At 39.2% G+C, this 18,506-nt stretch overlaps 1 protein-coding gene across 4 annotated transcripts in view; it reads right to left on the reverse strand.

The window, feature by feature from the left end:
• The window catches only part of macf1a (microtubule actin crosslinking factor 1a), a 253,131-nt gene extending 241,830 nt beyond the window's left edge, over positions 1–11,301 (reverse strand). For all 4 annotated transcript variants that reach the window (XM_063014311.1, XM_063014328.1, XM_063014320.1 and 1 more), the window contains exons 1-2: positions 11,230–11,301; positions 3,936–4,170 (exon numbers count right to left, since the gene is read on the reverse strand). In XM_063014311.1, the coding sequence (XP_062870381.1) occupies positions 3,936–4,158 (223 nt within the window). In that variant the 5' untranslated portion in view covers positions 4,159–4,170; positions 11,230–11,301. The remainder of the gene's footprint in view (positions 1–3,935; positions 4,171–11,229) is intronic.
• Between the last annotated feature and the right edge of the window lie 7,205 nt (positions 11,302–18,506).

Genomic DNA, 18,506 nt, shown 5'->3' on the forward strand with positions numbered 1-18,506 from the left:
CAGACAAACAACAAACAGACTGTAAAATAATCCCAATCAAGAATTAAATGTGGCAGACTTGTTTTAGTGTGTGTAATAATTTAGCAGGACACATTTGGATAAAATATCTGAAACTTGCTGTGTCAGGCTTCACATGGAGCAGGAGAAAGACGCTGCCTCATGGAGTGTGAAGGACTGTTTACTGTCCATTGCATTAAAAATAGTGAACTCACCAATGGTGAAGCACAATGTGTTGATGATAGTGCGATATTTGGGACTCAGCAGTTCACATCTGCTCCAGGCTAGTTTACTGTACCTAAATGTTCATGCCAAAGTATTGCATTCACATTGATGTACTTGTTGGGCTTGCAATTAATTGTAGGCTAGTGCATAATCTATGCCTATGCTAACTGATCAACTGGAGACATCTCCTTCCATATTATTTCTTTGCTCAGGCCACTATGTCTGTTGACTGCCCAAACTGACCAATGACATGGCTGAAACTTATTTACATTTACATTCATGGCATTTAGCAGACACTTTTATCCAAAGTGATTTTTAATTGTGACCATATACAATTCAAGCAAGTGAGGGTTAAGGGCCTTCCTCAAGGGATCAACAGTGGCAATTTGGCAAACGTGGGGCCTGAACCTGCAACCCTCTGATCACTAGTCCAGTACCTAAATCACTGAGCTGTATCTGGCATGGAGCAGAACACTTGAGACTTAGGGTTGCATTTTGGACTGCTGTGCCACCGGAGTGCCTCTATTATTCTTATTTTTAATTTAATTATCTAATAATCACGGTGTCAGCTTCTCAAATTTACACATGGACAATATGTCTTTCATTCAGTGCCTTGTTGTTTATTTATCCAAATTATGGGAAAATCCCACATTGAAGTGACAAAGCAAATCTCTCTACTCTTAGGCACAGTTGATTTTCAGTATACCCAGTGTATGGAAATAGTGTTAGCTGTAATAAGAGAAAAAAACAGCCAAAAATAGGCCAGTCTAACTCAGTAGTCAGGGTTCTGAAGTACTAAGTTGCCAAGTTGGCAATGCTAGGCCCCTGAATAATGCTCTTAATCCTCAATTGCTTGAATTGTATTTAGTCGCAATTCTAAGTCACTTTGGATAAAAGCATCTGCTAAATGTCACAAATGTAAATATAAATATTCTGTATTGGTGACCTAATTCCAATCACTTTTTTTAATACACATTTCTATTTTTCTTTCAAACTCAAACTATTCTGATTCTCCATCAATAATTTTCTTTTTTTTTTATATTCCCCACTTTTATATTCCTTACTTAGCCTACATATGATCCCTTTAATCTCTCATGCATTATCCTTCCTTTATTATTTCCTCCTCTTTGTTTCCCTTGATTGCACCTCGTTGCTTTATTTCTGCCTCTCACATGGGCTCCTTCGTTTGTCAAGCTTAAATTAAAATTCTAAACCTCTCTCTCACTCTCAGTAGTTTCCTGTTTGTTTTGGGGGATTTTTTTTGCTTTTTTATTTCCCTGCGTTTTTCTTCTCCTTCAAAGCCATAGAAACCAGGGAAGTGAAAAGCGTGTGTCCCCATAGCAACATGGAAATGTGTGGACCCGAGCTGAGGCGCCCTTTGAGTTGCCTGAAAAAAAAATGATTACGTTCTGTGGACAGACCTCTAGAGACTGTCATGTCTGGGATGCTAATGAGCCAACGGACACATTGCAGCCTATTGTGCCTCTTCATCAATTTCCCTGCTTAGTTACACCTTGGATTAGTCTCATTCCCAGAGATATTGCTGTATTTTCTTTAGCAATGAATAAACCCAACATACCAAGGTTTAACTCCCATAGTAGGAGGTGGGAGTTGCACTGCTAGAGTATTTCTCTTATAACAAATTAGCCAACACATTGTGAGAAAGTGAAAAACATCAGATCTGCAGGTATATTCAAGTTAAAAGCATCGGGTCTGACTTTTGACCCCTTTCCTTCTCAGTGTAGACATTGTACATGTAGTATCCCCATCACACACCAAGAATCCAAAAAGGTGAAGGTAAGGCAAGCACGTGGATCTGGGTGATATATATTGATAGCAAGTGCAAGTGTGTGTAAATGTGTGTGTCTGCCCTGTAATGGACTAGCAACCTGTCCAAGGCGTTTCCTGCCTTTTACCCAATTAATTAGGCCCACCAGAACCAAGAGGTGGTAAAATAGACAATGAATGAATGACTGAATAATGTTCTAATCGTATTATTTGATTGAGATCCACTAGGCTTTGACAGATGCAGTCATACATAGAGACATGCAGTAAGAAACCCAGAACAGATCTGATTTATTTATCAGATGCTTGGTTAACACTGTTTTTAAGAGTGAGCTAAAACAAAAACACCAAACAGCATTTAAAAACAGCATTTAGAATGTATAAACCCCCATACATGCTAGTAGCCTGGCCACAGCTCATATAAAACCTATAGCTAATGTTAGATGCTGTTTGAGCATGAACATGGATTGCAGTTGATATATTGCAGTGAGGGCGGGAGGAGAAGTAATTGGTCATGTCTGAGTGATTGAGAGAGCTTGCAGTCTGGATTTAGCACCATTTCATTTGAGGGGAAGAAGATTTTTATGTGATGATGATGTGAAAGCAGCGTTGCATCAGTGGCTACACACTCAACCAAAAACATTTTTTGCTGATAGCATTAAAAAGCTGGTACAACGCTGGGAAAAATGCATCAGAAGGTGACTATGTAGAAAAGTGACATAATTTGTTTGAAATTCTTAATAAATAAAGTAAAAAAAAGTGCGGAAACTTTTTGAAGAACCTTCATAGTTTCAACTGCGTGTTTAAAAATTATAATGTTAGACTATTAGGGACCACAGACACCCTGTTGCATATTAATTCAATACATTTGCAACTGACAATTCTAAGCACATTTAAAGCATGCATGACATTTGTGGAAATGTGTTCTCTATAAACTGTGACTAATTGCTGGAGCATGTTCTCACACTCTTCCTAAACTTTATCACCAGACCCAGGGCTACACCATTTCCTCTGTCTCCTCCACTTTCTTCCAGCTGCTCTCTGGATCTAGGACACAACCCACAGTTTTTTTCCTAACTGCACAACAAGATGCTTCAGTGACAGTAAGTAAATAAACAAGAATAGCAACAGAACTAGCAAACATGTCAACGCAAAAAACGAGCTCAGCACGTCCACGTGTCTCCTATGGTGGCCAATCCTCGAACAGAGCTAGACATGAAATAAAGCTGTATTGCAGATGTGATCTAGCAGGAGGAATCCTTACCAAATTAAAGAGATTAAACAGAGCTTGTGTCACCCAATGGGACAGTGGTAGCCCAGTGGGTAGAGCTTTGGCTATCAATCCAAAGGTTGAGAGTTTAAATCTGCCATGCTGTGGTGCCTTTGAGCAAGGCCCTTAACCCTCTTGGCTGCAGGGGTGCCGTACAATGGCTGACCCTGCGCTCTGATCCCAGATTCCAAACAAGCTGGGATATGTGGAAAAAGAATTTCATTCTACTGTACATCTGTATATGTACAGATGACAAATAAAGGCATTCTATTCTATTCATTCAATGAGTGAACAAGTACTGTGAAGTTCCATTTATTAAATCGTATTGTATTTTTATACATGTGCTTAAGATAAGATAAGATAAGATTCCTTTATCTTGGAAACAGACTGCTTAGGCCCAGTTCTAAAAAAAAACCACAATGGCTAATTTTTTATGCACACAGGATCAAATTAGCTAATATATCATAAATTCCATATTTCACTCCACTGCAGTTCTGTGATGTTACTTTCTCCTGGATCAGCCATGGTCGTTCCTGTCTCCTAAATTGTCTCCTAGGCATCACACACACAATTTGGTAAAGCAAGGGAGCCTTTTGAGGTCCTCCTTCTACCCCGACAAACAAGAGTCCCAAGCAACAAATCCGGAGTCAGTTCCTACCTGCTACTCGCACCACAGCTCTCTCGGCAGGGTCCAGCACAGAGCCCTGGCTCTTCCGCTTGCGCCGCTCGTGTTTGGACAGATTCCATGGCAGTGTGTCCCCTTTAGACCCGGTGGTGCTGTGGGGGCATGGGGACAGGGAGCCCCCCGACCGCTCGCTACGGAACGAACGCTCACTCACACACGAGCGTTCACTCAAGCTCTCCTCATCGGAGGAAGACATGTCACCAAGAGGCTAAAAAACATAAGGAGAGGGTTAGTGGAACAAATAACAATTACAAATAATTACAAATTTAATATTTGATGCTTAGCTGTAAAAATTATTGACTTACAGGTCTGTGTACTGTAAGTCACTTTGGATAAAAAAGCATCTGCTAAATGCTGAAAACATAAAAATGTTTAAAAAAAAATGTGACAATATATTATCTAAGCAATTGAGGGTTAAGGGCCTTGCTCAAGGACCCAACAGTGGCAACCTGGCAGTGGTGGGGCTTGAACCAGCGACCTCTTGATTACTAGTCCAGTACCCTAATCGCTAAGCTACAACTGCCCGGCTTTTCTAATTTTGTGCCATTTTGTCTGTATGCAAACTCATTTTGTTCTTAGGACCAAAACACCAAGCTGAAGCTTTTATAACTAGACCTGCCTGTCACTCTTTTTCTGTATCTGGAACTCAGCCAGTGACTTTGTATTCTTTTAGATATTGCTGTAACAAAGAAATCACTCAGGAGGCAAGCTGCCTCCAGTGGGGTTGTGGCAGCATCCCTTTCATGCAGCTGTCATCAGAGGTCCATCCTGGACAGGGTAGAAGTCTGAGTTCCCTATCTTCGTTCTTTTTTTCAAGACCTTGGCTTGTCACTCGCTGATGGATTGAGTAGCTGGCACTAGTGGCAGCCCAGCTCCTCTGTGGTTCTCCTTCCCTCTCTCTTTCTGTTTTTTTTTTGTGTGGTCTTGCAACACTGGGGGCTTTAAATATGATTCCTCTGTGGGGTGACTGCATGGTCAGCTATTCTTGGGGTTCGCTGGGGATAGTTATGGTCATGTGATCATATGGATGTTGCAATCTCTTCAAATTTGTTTGCCAATTTGTTCTATCCTCTCTCTGCTTTGGGCGGTGGCATATGGTGTGCTTTCTTTTTGTTTTTAGCAGGGATGTAACGATACACTCTATCCACGATGCGATGCGTTTCACGATACTGGGTTCACATACGATTTTTTCCAGATTCTTTAAACTGAAATTAAAGACAAATTAAAGTTTCCTTTTATCATTTCTCTTAAAAAAAGAAAATAAAATACTGTATTTGTGTTTATCTTTTATTTATATAAATAATGAATGCTCTTTTATTTAGGTAGGTACAAACTATGCAAAATAATTTTGAATTAAGCCCAATTTGGCCTAAAAACCCCGAATTTGGCAACCAGGCGTATAGCGCCAGTGACGTCAACCAGGCGAGGTGTACAGCGCCAGTGCCCTCTGCTGTTTAAAGTGAATATCGATTCATTTTACATGTGAAATCGCTTTGAATCGTGGAATTTTTGAATCGGTTTTTAACTGTCTTGTGGTACATCGTTACATCCCTAGTTTTCAGGGTTTTTTTCCTTGTAGACCATTTATTAATTTCATTATTATTGTTCTCTTTTCTTTTGTGTTGCTTTACCAGTATTGTTCTACCTTTTGCAGATGCAGGGCTTCTCACTTTGGTGACTATATTATAGCACTCTCTGCTATGTCACTGTCCTCACTTGTGTATACAGTGGTAGCTCAGTGGTTAACATACTGGACTAGTAATCAGAGCCCCACCCTTGAGCAAGGCCCTTAACCCTCAGTAGCTTGAACCTTCAATAGCTTGAATTGTATTTGGCCAAGTTTGCAAGTGGCTTTGGATAAAAGTGTCTCCTAAATGCTGCAATTTTAAACGTATGGTCGGCTAAATAATAAAAGGTTTCCTCCACCCTGCTTCCCTGGCTGCCACAACAAATTTGATTGCACCGTCAGCTGATTGCAGAGTTGCATTTTATTTCTTACAGTTAGAGTAGCAAAGCTTAGCTGATGGGCAGGAAGGGATCAGGTAGCCACCAATGACTCATAAGGGAAAGGGGGATCGAAGAGCCTAATTACCAAACTATTAATATAAGCTGAGGACCAGATCAATATGGAGCATTCAAGTTGGATGGTCCAGAGCAGCAATCTTCCTTCCTCTGTGATCAACTGGGAGGAAAAAGGCCCATGGGAGTCAACTCTCAGTGTGGGCTAAAAGATCAATAACACTGAACTCAGTGCAATCTGGAGATACGGTCTCTTTTGTCCAAGTCAGCCAAAAGAGAAAGGTGATGTTCTGTTTGCTGCTTTAACAGCCTCCACTCTTCTTGGGATTTTTTTTTATAAAATCTGGATTTTTTAACATAACTGCAATCATTTACTTCTATACAGTCAACGAAGCACTAGACACAGATGTTTAAGAATAAGCTCAGAGTCATATTCCACTTTATTCTAAGAATGTTGGGTGGAGCTGAGGTCAGTGTTTTCTTGGCAGAGGCCAGAAAACCACTGTTGAATGTATGTGACCTGTAAGCTCTCAAACGGCATTGCAAAAGAACCTGTCATGCTAGAAGAGTAAATATAGCCACATGGATTTAGGAATACTTAAGAAAGCCGTTGTCACTTAGCACAGTCCACCACTGCATCAAGACATGCAACCTGAAACTATAATGCAAAGAGAAAGACATGCATAAATTCTACAGAGACACGCTGCTGAGTAATCTGGGCCTGAGCTCATCTCATATGGATGAAAAAAAACCAGAGGAAAAGTGTGCTGTGGTCAGATGAGTCCATATTTCAGGGGGTTTTTTTCTGCAGGTTCGGTTTCACCAGGAAACACTAGGCGCAAGGCTGGAATGGACAAGATGCCATCCATTACAGGGCTTTAACCCCCATATTTATAATTCTATTCATATTTATATTCCCCTATATTATATTTCAATCATGATCCAGTGCCCACAGAATAGGTGACTTGCATATGTGTGAATGAACCATTGTCATGGAGAAGTATATGGGGATTTTAGAGAGGCAAATGCTACCATCAAGGCAACGTCTTTTCCTGGAATGTCTATAGTCATTTTAACAAGACTAACAAGATTTTAGCCAGTCCTCATTCTGTACATGCTACAACAGCGTGGCTTTGTAGACACAGAGTTCATGTGCTTGACTGGCCTACCAGCAGTCCAGATCTGCCTCTTATTGAAAATGCATTGTGAAATAAAGAATCAGACAATGGACTGTTGAGCAGCTGAAGGCTTGTATAATGCATAAATTCCTCAAAACTGCTACTTATACTATCCAAACTCTTGTTGTATTGCATTTTATTGCAGACAATATACACCGACTAGGCATAACGTTATGACCACTTACAGGTAAAGTGAATAACACTGATTATCTCTTCATCACGGCACCTGTTAGTAGGTGGGATATATTAGGCACCAAGTGAACATTTTATCTTCAAAGTTGATGTGTTAGAAGCAGGTAAAATAGGCAAGCGTAAGGATTTGAGCGAGTTTGACAAGGGCCAAATTGTGATGGCTAGACGGCTGGGTCAGAGCATCTTTAAAACTGCAGCTCTTGTGGGGTGTTCCCAGTCTGCAATGGTCAGTATCTATCAAAAGTGGTCCAAGGAAGGAACAGTGGTAAACCGGCGACAGGGTCACGGGCGGCCAAGGCTCATTGATGCACGTAGGGAGCGAAGGCTGGCCCGTGTGGTCCGATCCAACAGACGAGCTACTGTAGCTCAAATTGCTGAAGAAGTTCATGCTGGTTCTGATAGAAAGATGTCAGACTCCATGCCTCAACGGGTCAGGGCTGTTTTGTCAGCAAAAGGGAGACCAACACAATATTAGGAAGGTGGTCATAATGTTATGGCTGGTCGGTGTATGCTTTATTACAATGGTTAACTGTCATCTGACGATCAGTAATCAGTTAAAAAAACCTGCCGTATTTTAGTATGACTCATTCTACTGTCAATGTTTATCTATAAAGACAGTCCATCTGTTTGCTTTTGGTGTGGCTAAAACAACTAAATTGCTATAATGTAACAATATTTAAACATATATTGAACATTAATGATTTACTTATTGGTTATAACCCAGAATTGAGAAGAGAAGACATTGGGGTCCTGTGCATTTAGTGATAAATTATACTTGTCTTAGCGATTTGGCACTGAGGAGCCTGAGAGTGTTTAGAAAAAGCTCTGTGTGGATCAGCATGTCTTTTTTTGGCACCCATAATTTTCTTCCGTGGCGAGCAGCACTTAAAATAACACAAATTAAAGCCATAATGCTTCATTATCCCAGTGGTGCAAAATGTCACAGAAAGAGAAAGCTTTATAGAAATACTTGACTAAAAGCATGATTCAGTCATTTCAAGCCTGTCATACTCTCTAGCAGCTCATAGCAACAATGAGCACACTGTACTAATAAAAAGTAGTAATGTTTTAAGTTTTACCCTATTGGAACAGCATTTTAACACACATTTTACACTATATCAGCCTCCAATAAGCTCAGAACCATTTTTGCATTGCTTCAATGTCCTGCCTAGAGTTAGGGAGTAAAGAAAAGAGCCTAAAAGTGATCAATCTCAAAGCACTCGAGAGCACTTACTGCCGGATGCACTCCACCTCTCATAACCTCAACTATGAGTAATGCTAGCACACTGACTGGACAACATGGCCTCTCAAATCTAGCATTACAGCAAAAATGGAAATTATTTTAAACTGAAACTTGCTCTGCTGGCTTTCTCTAATTTCTGTTTTCTGACAGTTTATACCAGATAAACTTCATACAAAACTGATTGTTCTAACAATATTTCAGTGTGTTATAAGTGTGTGCTATATGAAGTAGATGCTGTATGACTATAGAGAATACAGTAGCTACAGTTAAAAGTTAAAAAATAGAGACCGGTAAAACACGCTAGCACACCAGAGCTAACATTTCAAACTCGTCGGTTCGAAACTCAGCTCTGCCATCTGGTTGGGCTGGGTGGCTATATGAACAACGATTGGCTTGTTGTTCATTCAGGGTGGGAAGCCGGATAGGCGATTACGACCTCTGCTGCCTGGTTGATGGCGCCTGGAGTCGAGGAATAATGTGGACAGGGTGTGGCTCTCAGTACACAAACTGATCCGCATATGAACTCGCCTCGTGCAGGTGAAAAGATGCAGTCGGCTACTACACACCTGTCGGCGTGTGACAGTCTCGCTCTCCTCAATCAGCATCAGTAGAGAGGAAGCGTAATGCAATCGAGTAATTGGATATGACTAGACTGGGAGGAAAATTGGGACCTACACTTTTAAGGGACATGTGCATTACATGGCTGAAGGTTTGTGATACAGGTGTTTTAGCAACACCCATTGCAAACAGGTGTCTGAAGTTAATCATATAAACCAATTTTATGTTTCCAAATTTGTGGCAACAGTTTGGGAAAAGCGCTTTCCTGTTTTAGAATGACTGTGTCCCAGTGCACTAAGCAGGGTCCATACATATTAGGTTTGAGGAGTCTGGTCTGGAAGAAGCCAGTGGTCTAAACAGAGCCTTGAATCCAACCTTCTAAACACCTTTGTTGACAGTAATTGTGGCCTTCTCATGCGATATCAGTTCCTGACCTCACAAATGCTCTTTGAATTAATGAACACTCGAAGTCTGGTACAAAGCCTAGATACTTTCAGCCACAGAATTACTGCCATGGCACATATATTTGGGTTGTAATGGCATATATATTTTTCCATGATAAGACTTTTACTCAGCGTAGTACTGCTGAGTACTATGCTCATAGTACTGCTTTTAAATAAGAGCTTTTATAATATTTTAATTAATAGGATCAATGAAATAACAATAATTAATGCTTATTTAAAGCCTCTTTTTAGGGGTGGTTGGCACTTTATATGAGATATTGAAACAAGACATTGTTACATGATATATTATTTATTTATATATCATGTGTCATGATGCAAAGGCTATAGGCCTTTGACATGGAGAATAAAGTGTAAATGATTGAATAATAATTATTTATTAATTATACCAATAATTTATAAATAATAAAGTGTAAGCATATTCATTATTGTTTCACTGCATGCTACTACTTATATTGAGATTATACAAATACGAATACTTTATTGTCATTGCACATTGTACTTGTACACTTGCACAATGAAATTGAAATACAACCCCCCCCCCCCCCCCCTTCTCGGTGCAAGAAAAACAACAACAGCAAACAATAATACAAATATAAATATAAAACAGCACTCAAACAAAACAAAAGCAGGACAAGAAGCTATTGCACATGTCCAATTTAAATTTAAATTATAAGTTGCACATGTCCCATTAAAGTGAAATGAAATTAAGAAACGAGAGTCAAGGCAAATCATTTTTCCCATTTTTCCACAAAGTTTAGTTCTTATTATTGAGAAATGTTTCTCTTATTGCTCAGACCATATTTCTCATCAGCACTTGACAAAATAAATATTTCAAGCTAAACAGGGTTGTGGGTTTTTTTTACTTTTGCCTGTTGGCCACTAGTAGTGATGAATAGTTGGGCCTTGGCATGGAAGATGAAAATTATGAATGCAGGAAGAATTGGGATTGTATACAAGGCTAAAGACACGTTGCACATGTTCCAGTGCACCTGGTGTAGCATAGAAACCTGGATCTTTATTAATCTAGTAATGTATAATCTCACTTTCAGATCATAAAGCAAGAGAGGGATGGATACAGAGCTTTAGGGAGTAACGGTACTCCTCTCTCTGTACCGTTTCTGAAAGGTGAGAGATGCATTGGTATTTCAGGGATTACTCTAGTCTATGGAAAGATCAATAAAGCTGTGTTAATGAAGGGTGCTACTCACGGATCGGAGTAAAAAGCAAGGTGGCTACTACAACGCCTCAAACGTTACATTATGAGATGAGAAATGTGTATCGAGTGATCGGTGAATGTAAAAGTCTTAGTACAGCTCGAATAACGGACTGTTTCTGATGGCCATGATCACTTTACAGTGTCTCCAGCAAAAATCGCTCCCAAATGATTGGATCTAATCCCTAAAATTGCTCTGCTAAGCGGAAACTGGAGGGATTTTTACTGCTTTCTGGTCGCGCATCAATGAAACGACCTGCACTAACAGCATGAGCTTAATTAAATGCACCACGGCATTAGGTTAACTTAACCCAGTAGCCTAGAAGCCATCACTGGCTTTCACACACAGACACACAGAAACAAGCAGATCCAGACCTCCTGCATTAATGGAGAACCTTACCGGAGATGGTCGGAGTCCCTGAGCCCCGGACACACAGCCACGCGGGCAGGGATGAGAGGATCCTAGATCTGTAAGTGATCCACAGAATCTAGCGCTGTAAGGTTAAAAAAAAAAAAACGACCTGTTAATGATCCAAAACGAGCCGGGTTACAGAAAAGCAGGGCTAGACAGACCAAGAACCGCGGTAATGGCTGTCTATTCCCCTCCTTTCATATCCCTCCTTCTCTCCCGCTTTCAGTCTCCCTACCCACCCCTATTTCTCCTCCTCCTCCTCCTCCTCTTCTTCCTCATACCCGTTACTCTTCCTCCTGTGCCTCATTTCCAGCCCCTGAGTCTTACTTTCACAGTTCATTCATTCCACCCAGCTATGATCACAATACGTAAAGTAATCACAAGACACATCCATTGATAAGACGAATATTCATAAGATATGAAAGTATTTGCCCCTTATCATTGTCTGTTACTAATTATTTGTCACAAGGTCATTAAACAGAACATACTGCACAATGAAAATGCATTTCAAACAAAATGTTATGAACATAAAATTACTATGCACCCATGTCATATTTTACTTAGCACAGCAGACTTAATTTAAGGAAAGATGGGAAAAATATGAATGTGAATGATCTTGAACATTACAGTCGAAGTCAAGCAGTTACCAGAAGGTAAACTACAGGATAAACAGAAGCTGAGAAAAGTATAGTTAATTGTCAATTTTAAGCTTTAAGACTCCACTGAACCACAAAGAGAGGCAGTACCTCCAAACATAAGACACATGAACATTGGTAAATCTGTCCAGAAGTGACCAGTCTGATCAATTTTCTTAAAGTCTTAGCAAACGCTTTACAAGAAGTTATACCAGATTCTAAAGCATCCAAAAATGAGCAAAACTTGGTAGTTTTAGCTAGACATTACCTTATCAGAGAGAGTGTGCAAAAATGAACTGCTAACCTGATAAATCATTAATACTTGTCTGCCATACGTAAAAAAAAAATCAGTGAACCTGATGGACAAATCAATCTTTTTAATGAAGACCTTATTACATAGTCTCTGTCAACAAGCAATTACAGGATTTTATAGTCATACCATTATACCAACAGACTAACATATTAATGATACAGTGATGGTGTGAAGCAGCTTTGCAGCATCAGGACCTTTGTAAGGGAAGGATACACACAATTCCAGAAAATTGGAAATCTGTCCTTGAGCTGAAGCTGAGATCTATTTAGGTTATGCAGGACAACAATCTAAATCGAAAAATAAAAAAATAAAGCTTTAATAAAAAATTTTATATGAGTGGCCTAATCAGTGTCCCGATTAAACTAAAGGCAGGACCTTGAAAAAGCAGTTCATTCCCAAAAAAACAAGCTGTTGCTAGGAAGAGTGTATTAAAATCTCCCACCGCAATGTAAAAGACTAACATTAATTACTTATATTATATATGATAATTACTTTATTACCCATTTTTAAAGCACTGTGTTCTTACTCATACTCCTGTGGGTTTTGTGGGTGTGATCTTCCAGATGTTGACAACAGCAAGATATGAGCAGGACAAATAGATAAAAACACAGTCAACAAAATTTCAAACCAAAACCAGCCCATGGAATTCTGTTTGCCCATTAATTAAGTTTAACTTTATGGGTTTGGGCGTGGTATTGGGAACAGGTAGAAAGGGTAAAAATAATGAAGGAGCTAAATTTGTTAATTTGTTACGTTTTGAAAGCTTTAACTCTAAACAGAAAACAACTGCTGCTCCCTAATGCTAAAATGCTAAAAGACGTGCCTCTGACTAACAAACTGACTAACAGTTTTATCTAGCAAGTCACATTTTATGCTGACAAGGGCAGTGATAGCTCAGTGGTTAAGGTACTGGACTAGTAAACAGAAGGTTCAAGCCCCTCCACCACCAAGTTGCCACTGTTGGGTCCCTGAGCAAGGCCCTTAACCCTCAATTGCTCATCGTGGTCAGCTCATTGTGTAAGTCGCTTTGGATAAAAGCGTCTGCTGAAAATGTAAATGACATGTTTATCATTCCAACTAATGTTACTGTCTTTGTGACTATTTAAGATTATTTCAACATCTCTAGAATGTCGTTATACAAATGTGATTTTAACAAGCTTAATAACACTTAGCAAGTGGGGAAATCAGAACTGGCTTGTGGTTCTTGAGAACGAGATGCTTCAGCACAATTTCAAATTTCTCTTTAGTCAACCAAAGTGTAAACAGTGACCTAAAAAAGAAAGTAGCTTATAAAGTAAAATAACAGTTAACATATCAAGTTTTTATATTAAAATAATTTTTTTTTAAATAGAAACAACTTGGATGTAATAACCATAAAATTTGATGATAAAGGTCAGCTGTAGAATTCTATGCCCTAGTCTCAAATACAGATAACCAAACCCACAGTCTAATCAAACAAACCATATCAGCCACCAATACGGCCAGATTAACAAATACATTATTTTTGATGGAAAAAAGTATGTCATAGAATTTAAATGGGCTGAAGTGATTCTAATAGTATAAATGGGCTCGCTTACTGCCATGACTTTCATTACAATTAAGCTATGAGTGTGAGCGACTTGTGTGTTAGCGCCACCAAGTGGATAAAATAATGCTCCACATCACTCTGCAATGGCTGCAGTCTAATTCATTAAAGGTGGCAATCTTGTTTGGCCTTCATATGAATGAAAGATAGGGTGACCATATTTTGGTTTTGAAAAGAGGACGCCTGGTTCGGGGAAGGAGGGGTGGGGGGTTATTTCATGTCGTTGGTGACACCATGGCAGTGTGTATGGGGTAGAGGTTTAAATAGTTGACAAATGAGTCAATAACCATCCAGCTGTGTTACTGAACTCTAATAAATGTACAGCTGCTCTTTAACAAGGGCCTTTATGGCCAGATAATCTTATTCCTTCACATTCAGCGTTAAGCCCTAAACAATAATAACAACAAATTAAAAAACAGTTGTCACCTATAAATAAAAATCCCTTTATTTTTTAGTTTCTTTGCTGTATTGTACAATCGTATCAGCTGACGTATTAGGAGTGTTTTTAACTTTTATTTAATTCACTTTAATTACTTGCTCCCATCAGTAGAAACCCAGCAGTAAGATGTGTCTTCTAGTGCTTGCTGAGCAATTTCCACAGAATGCAGTGCCATCACGGTGTTGACAAGAGCCTCTGTGTTAGTACGTGCATGTGAAAATATTTCACTGACTTATTTTAACAAAACAGATGCACTCCTAAAAAGACCTAAAAACAAACCAATGCAAAAACATACACACAGAATAGCGAGTGCAGACTAGAAAAGCTGAATCCCGGACATTCTTGGTGATTTAAAAATCTCGGCCAGAATCTGGGCGGCAGCATGAACAACAATTGGCTGTTGTTCAGGGTTAGAGGGTTGGAAAGTCGGATCATAGGTCCTCATAACTGGTGCGACTGCGGCCCCTGCTGGATGACTGATGGCGCCTGCACAGGGCTGAGGAATAATGCTGATGGGGGTGTGGCCCTCCGTACACAGTGTCCGTCAAGTGTATGAACTCGACTCATGCAGGTGAAAAATGCAGTCTGTACTGACTGTATGTGCTGGAGGGGGCGTATGTCAGTTAAGAGGCATCCTCAGTCAGCGGTGAAGGGTCGAATCAGTATAGAGGATGCATTCAGTGTAATTGAACACGACTAGATTAGGGGAGAAAAATGGGGGGTGGGGAAAGTATTTCAATTATTACAAATAACTATCCACCTTTTCTACTGATTACATGGCACTGAATAATTACAAGACCCATAAAAAATGTTAAGGCACATTTATTATTGAATAAAGGCACTTAAAAATATTGCTAAATTTAATTTAACAAGCATGCATGCTTATGCAAGCATTTGAACACCCATGCTTTGTTAATGTAAGTGATTAAAATCATCCTTTACAACCCAAAAAACTTAAATATTTTTTTCACAATTACAAAAAAAGCTCAAATTCCACAAACACTTGGACATTTTGTTAAAAAGAATCAAAATATAAAAAAAGAAAGGACCTGTGGTTTGTTAATTATCTTGGACCCTTACTGAACATAACAAAGGTAAAAGGACTTTTTGCTGACACACATTATTGTATTTTGTAAATAAACAGGTGAATTGGTTACAGGTGAGAGTATTATGATTGTGTATAAAAGAGGGTCCAACAAAGGCTCAGTCTTTGCAATCAAGGATGGGAAGTAATTGAGGTGTTTAACCTACTGTACATAATATTTATGGGGAAAAATATAGCATTCTGAGAAATTAGTCTGTGTAAGGCAAGGCCAGGAACCACTGTTAAATGTTTACCTTCAAGCCCACAGACGACTGCACTGCAGAAGGCTTGCAAAACTTTGTGTTGCAGGGATGAAATTGTAAAAATGTTCATATTTACAAAATACAATTGATGATCAGTGAAAATCTTTTGTCAGTTAAATGTTTGATAAAATATTGAAATATTTATTTTTGACTGAACAACACAGCAGTACAGCTACAGCTTATTTTATTCCAATCTTTAAGATGTTTTGTAACTGCTCTGTAAAAGATGTACTTACACTGCATTTTTCTGAAGAGAAACTTTAAGGATATAAGGCTAAGTGGGAAAGCTTTTTGTATACTTTTGTTATCGCAGCTTGATGGGAAATGTCTTCTAGTTGATGAGTCAGTCATATGTGATTGAACTGAGGACTTTCAACTTCCTGTATATTTGTAAATGAATTTTTGTATTTTTACGCTTGCAATCCTAATGCACCCAAGTCTTTTGCACTGACCCTAACATCCCCACATGTGAAATTACAGAATATTTACACTGATCAGCCATAACATTAAAACCACCTTCTAGTTTTTACACTCACTGTCCATTTTATCAGCTATACCATATAGAAGCACTTTGAAGTTCTACAATTACTGACTGTAGTCCATCTGTTTCTCTACATACTGTACATAGCCTGCTTTCACACTGTTCTTCAATGGTCAGGACCACCACAGGACCACCACAGAGCAGGTATTATTTACAGTAGTGTTCAAAAAAATAGCAGTGACTTTAAAAAAGTGAATAAAGCACAAAATCATTATAATAACTTTTATTTCCATAAATGCAAACGCACTGAAAATACTACACTTTTAATTCTAAATCAAAACATTAACAAAATTTAGCCAGTTTGTGTTCATCCTTTACAGAAAGTTAAGAAAAATGAATATTAGGCTGTTCAAAAAAATAGCAGTGCCAGCATTTTTCTTTAAAAACTCAAAAAATATTATCTATAAACTGAAAAAATTTTGAGGTTTCACTTTACTTTAAATTACTGAACTAATATTTAGTGGCATAACAATTGTTTCTGAGATCTGTGTTGCATGGAGTCGACCAACTTCTGGCTCCTCTGAACAGGTATTCCAGTCCAGGATGATTACACTACATTCCACAGTTCTTCTGCAATTTTGGGTTTTGCCTCAAAAAAACATGTTTCAGACGTCAGCCCACAAGTTCTCTCTGGGATTGAAGTCAGGGGATTGGGCTGGCCACTCTATTACCTCAATCTTGTTTGTCTGTAACCAAGATGTTTTGGGTCATTGTCATGTTGAAACACCCATTTTAAGGACATTTCTTCTTCGACATAGGGCAACATGATCTCCTCAAGTATTCTGATATATTTAAATTGATCCATGATCCCTCGTATGTGATAAATAGGTGTAACACCATGGTATGAAAAACATCCCCATATCATCATTTTGTACCACCATGCTTTACTACCTTCACAGTGTACTTTGGCTCGAATTCAGTGCTCGAGGGTCGTCTGACATACTGTCTACGGCCACTAGACCCAGAAAGAACAATTTTGCTTTCATCAGTCCACAAATGTTGAGCCATTTCTCTTTGGACCAGTCAATGTGTTCCTTGGCAAATTGTAACCCATTCAGGACACGTCTTTTTCTTAACAACGGGACTTTGCAAGGAGTTCTTGCTGGTAAATTGGCTTCACTTAATCATCTTCTGTACTTACTGGGAACTTCAGATGTTCCTTGATCTTTCTGGAGGTGATCACTGGCTGAACCTTTGCCATTCTGGCTATTCTTTGATCCATTCAAACAGTAGTTCCACGCTTCCTTCTGCGTCTTTCAGATTTTGGTTGTCACTTTAAGGCATTTTAGCTGAGCAGCCAATAATTTGCTGCACTTCTCTGTATGTTTTTTCCCTCTACAATCAACTTTTTAATCAAAGTACGCTGTTCATCAGAACAATGTCTGGAACAACCCATTTTACCCAGTATTTCAGAAGGAAACGCGCTATGACCAACCTGTGCAACATTTGCCACCCTCCTACCTTAAATAAGGGCCAAAACTGACACCCGTTTTTCTGCAGAATGAATGACTTCACCAATTGAACTCCTCACTGCTATTATTTTGAACAACCCCCTTTCAATCAATGCTTCAATTACTCAGAATGAGTTGGGTTGGGTTTGTTTTGTTTTCAATACTCTACTACACTTTCAAGTGAATTTTTTGCTATGTAGAAATAGCATTTCTACTAAAAACAGTAATTTATCAGGTTAATGGTGTTGGACTGCTATTTTTTTGAACACTACTGTAGGTGGTGGATCATTCTCAGCACTGCAGTGACACTGACATGGTGGTGGTGTGTTAGTGTGTGTTGTGCTGGTATGACTGGATCAGACACAGCAGCGCTGCTGGAGTTTTTAAATACCGTGTCCACTCACTGTCCACTCTATTAGACACTCCTACCTAGTTGGTCCACCTTGTAGATGTAAAGATGACGATCGCTCATCTATTGCTGCTGTTTGAGTTGGTCATCTTGTAGACCTTCATCAGTGGTCACAGGACGCTGCCCACGGGGAGCTGTTGGCTGGATATTTTTCGTTGGTGGACTATTATCAGTCCAGCAGTGACAGTGAGGTGTTTAAAAACTCCATCAGTGCTGCTGTGTCATATCCACTCATACCAGCACAACACACACTAACACACCACCACCATGTCAGTGTTACTGCAGTGCTGAGAATGATCCACCTGGGAGAGTCCAGCCCATTGAAGAACAGCATAAAAGGGGGCTAACAAAGCATGCAGAGAAACAGATGGACTACAGTCAGTAATTGTAGAACTACAAAGTGCTTCTATATGGTATGTGGAGCTGATAAAATGGACAATGTGTGTAGAAACAAGGAGGTGGTCATAATGTTAAGTCTCATCTGTGTGTATATATATATATATATATTAGGGCTGTCAAACGATTAAATTTTTTAATCGCGATTA

This window comes from Trichomycterus rosablanca, chromosome 2 (genome assembly GCF_030014385.1).
Source record: "Trichomycterus rosablanca isolate fTriRos1 chromosome 2, fTriRos1.hap1, whole genome shotgun sequence".
Classification (NCBI taxonomy): Eukaryota; Metazoa; Chordata; class Actinopteri; order Siluriformes; family Trichomycteridae; genus Trichomycterus; species Trichomycterus rosablanca.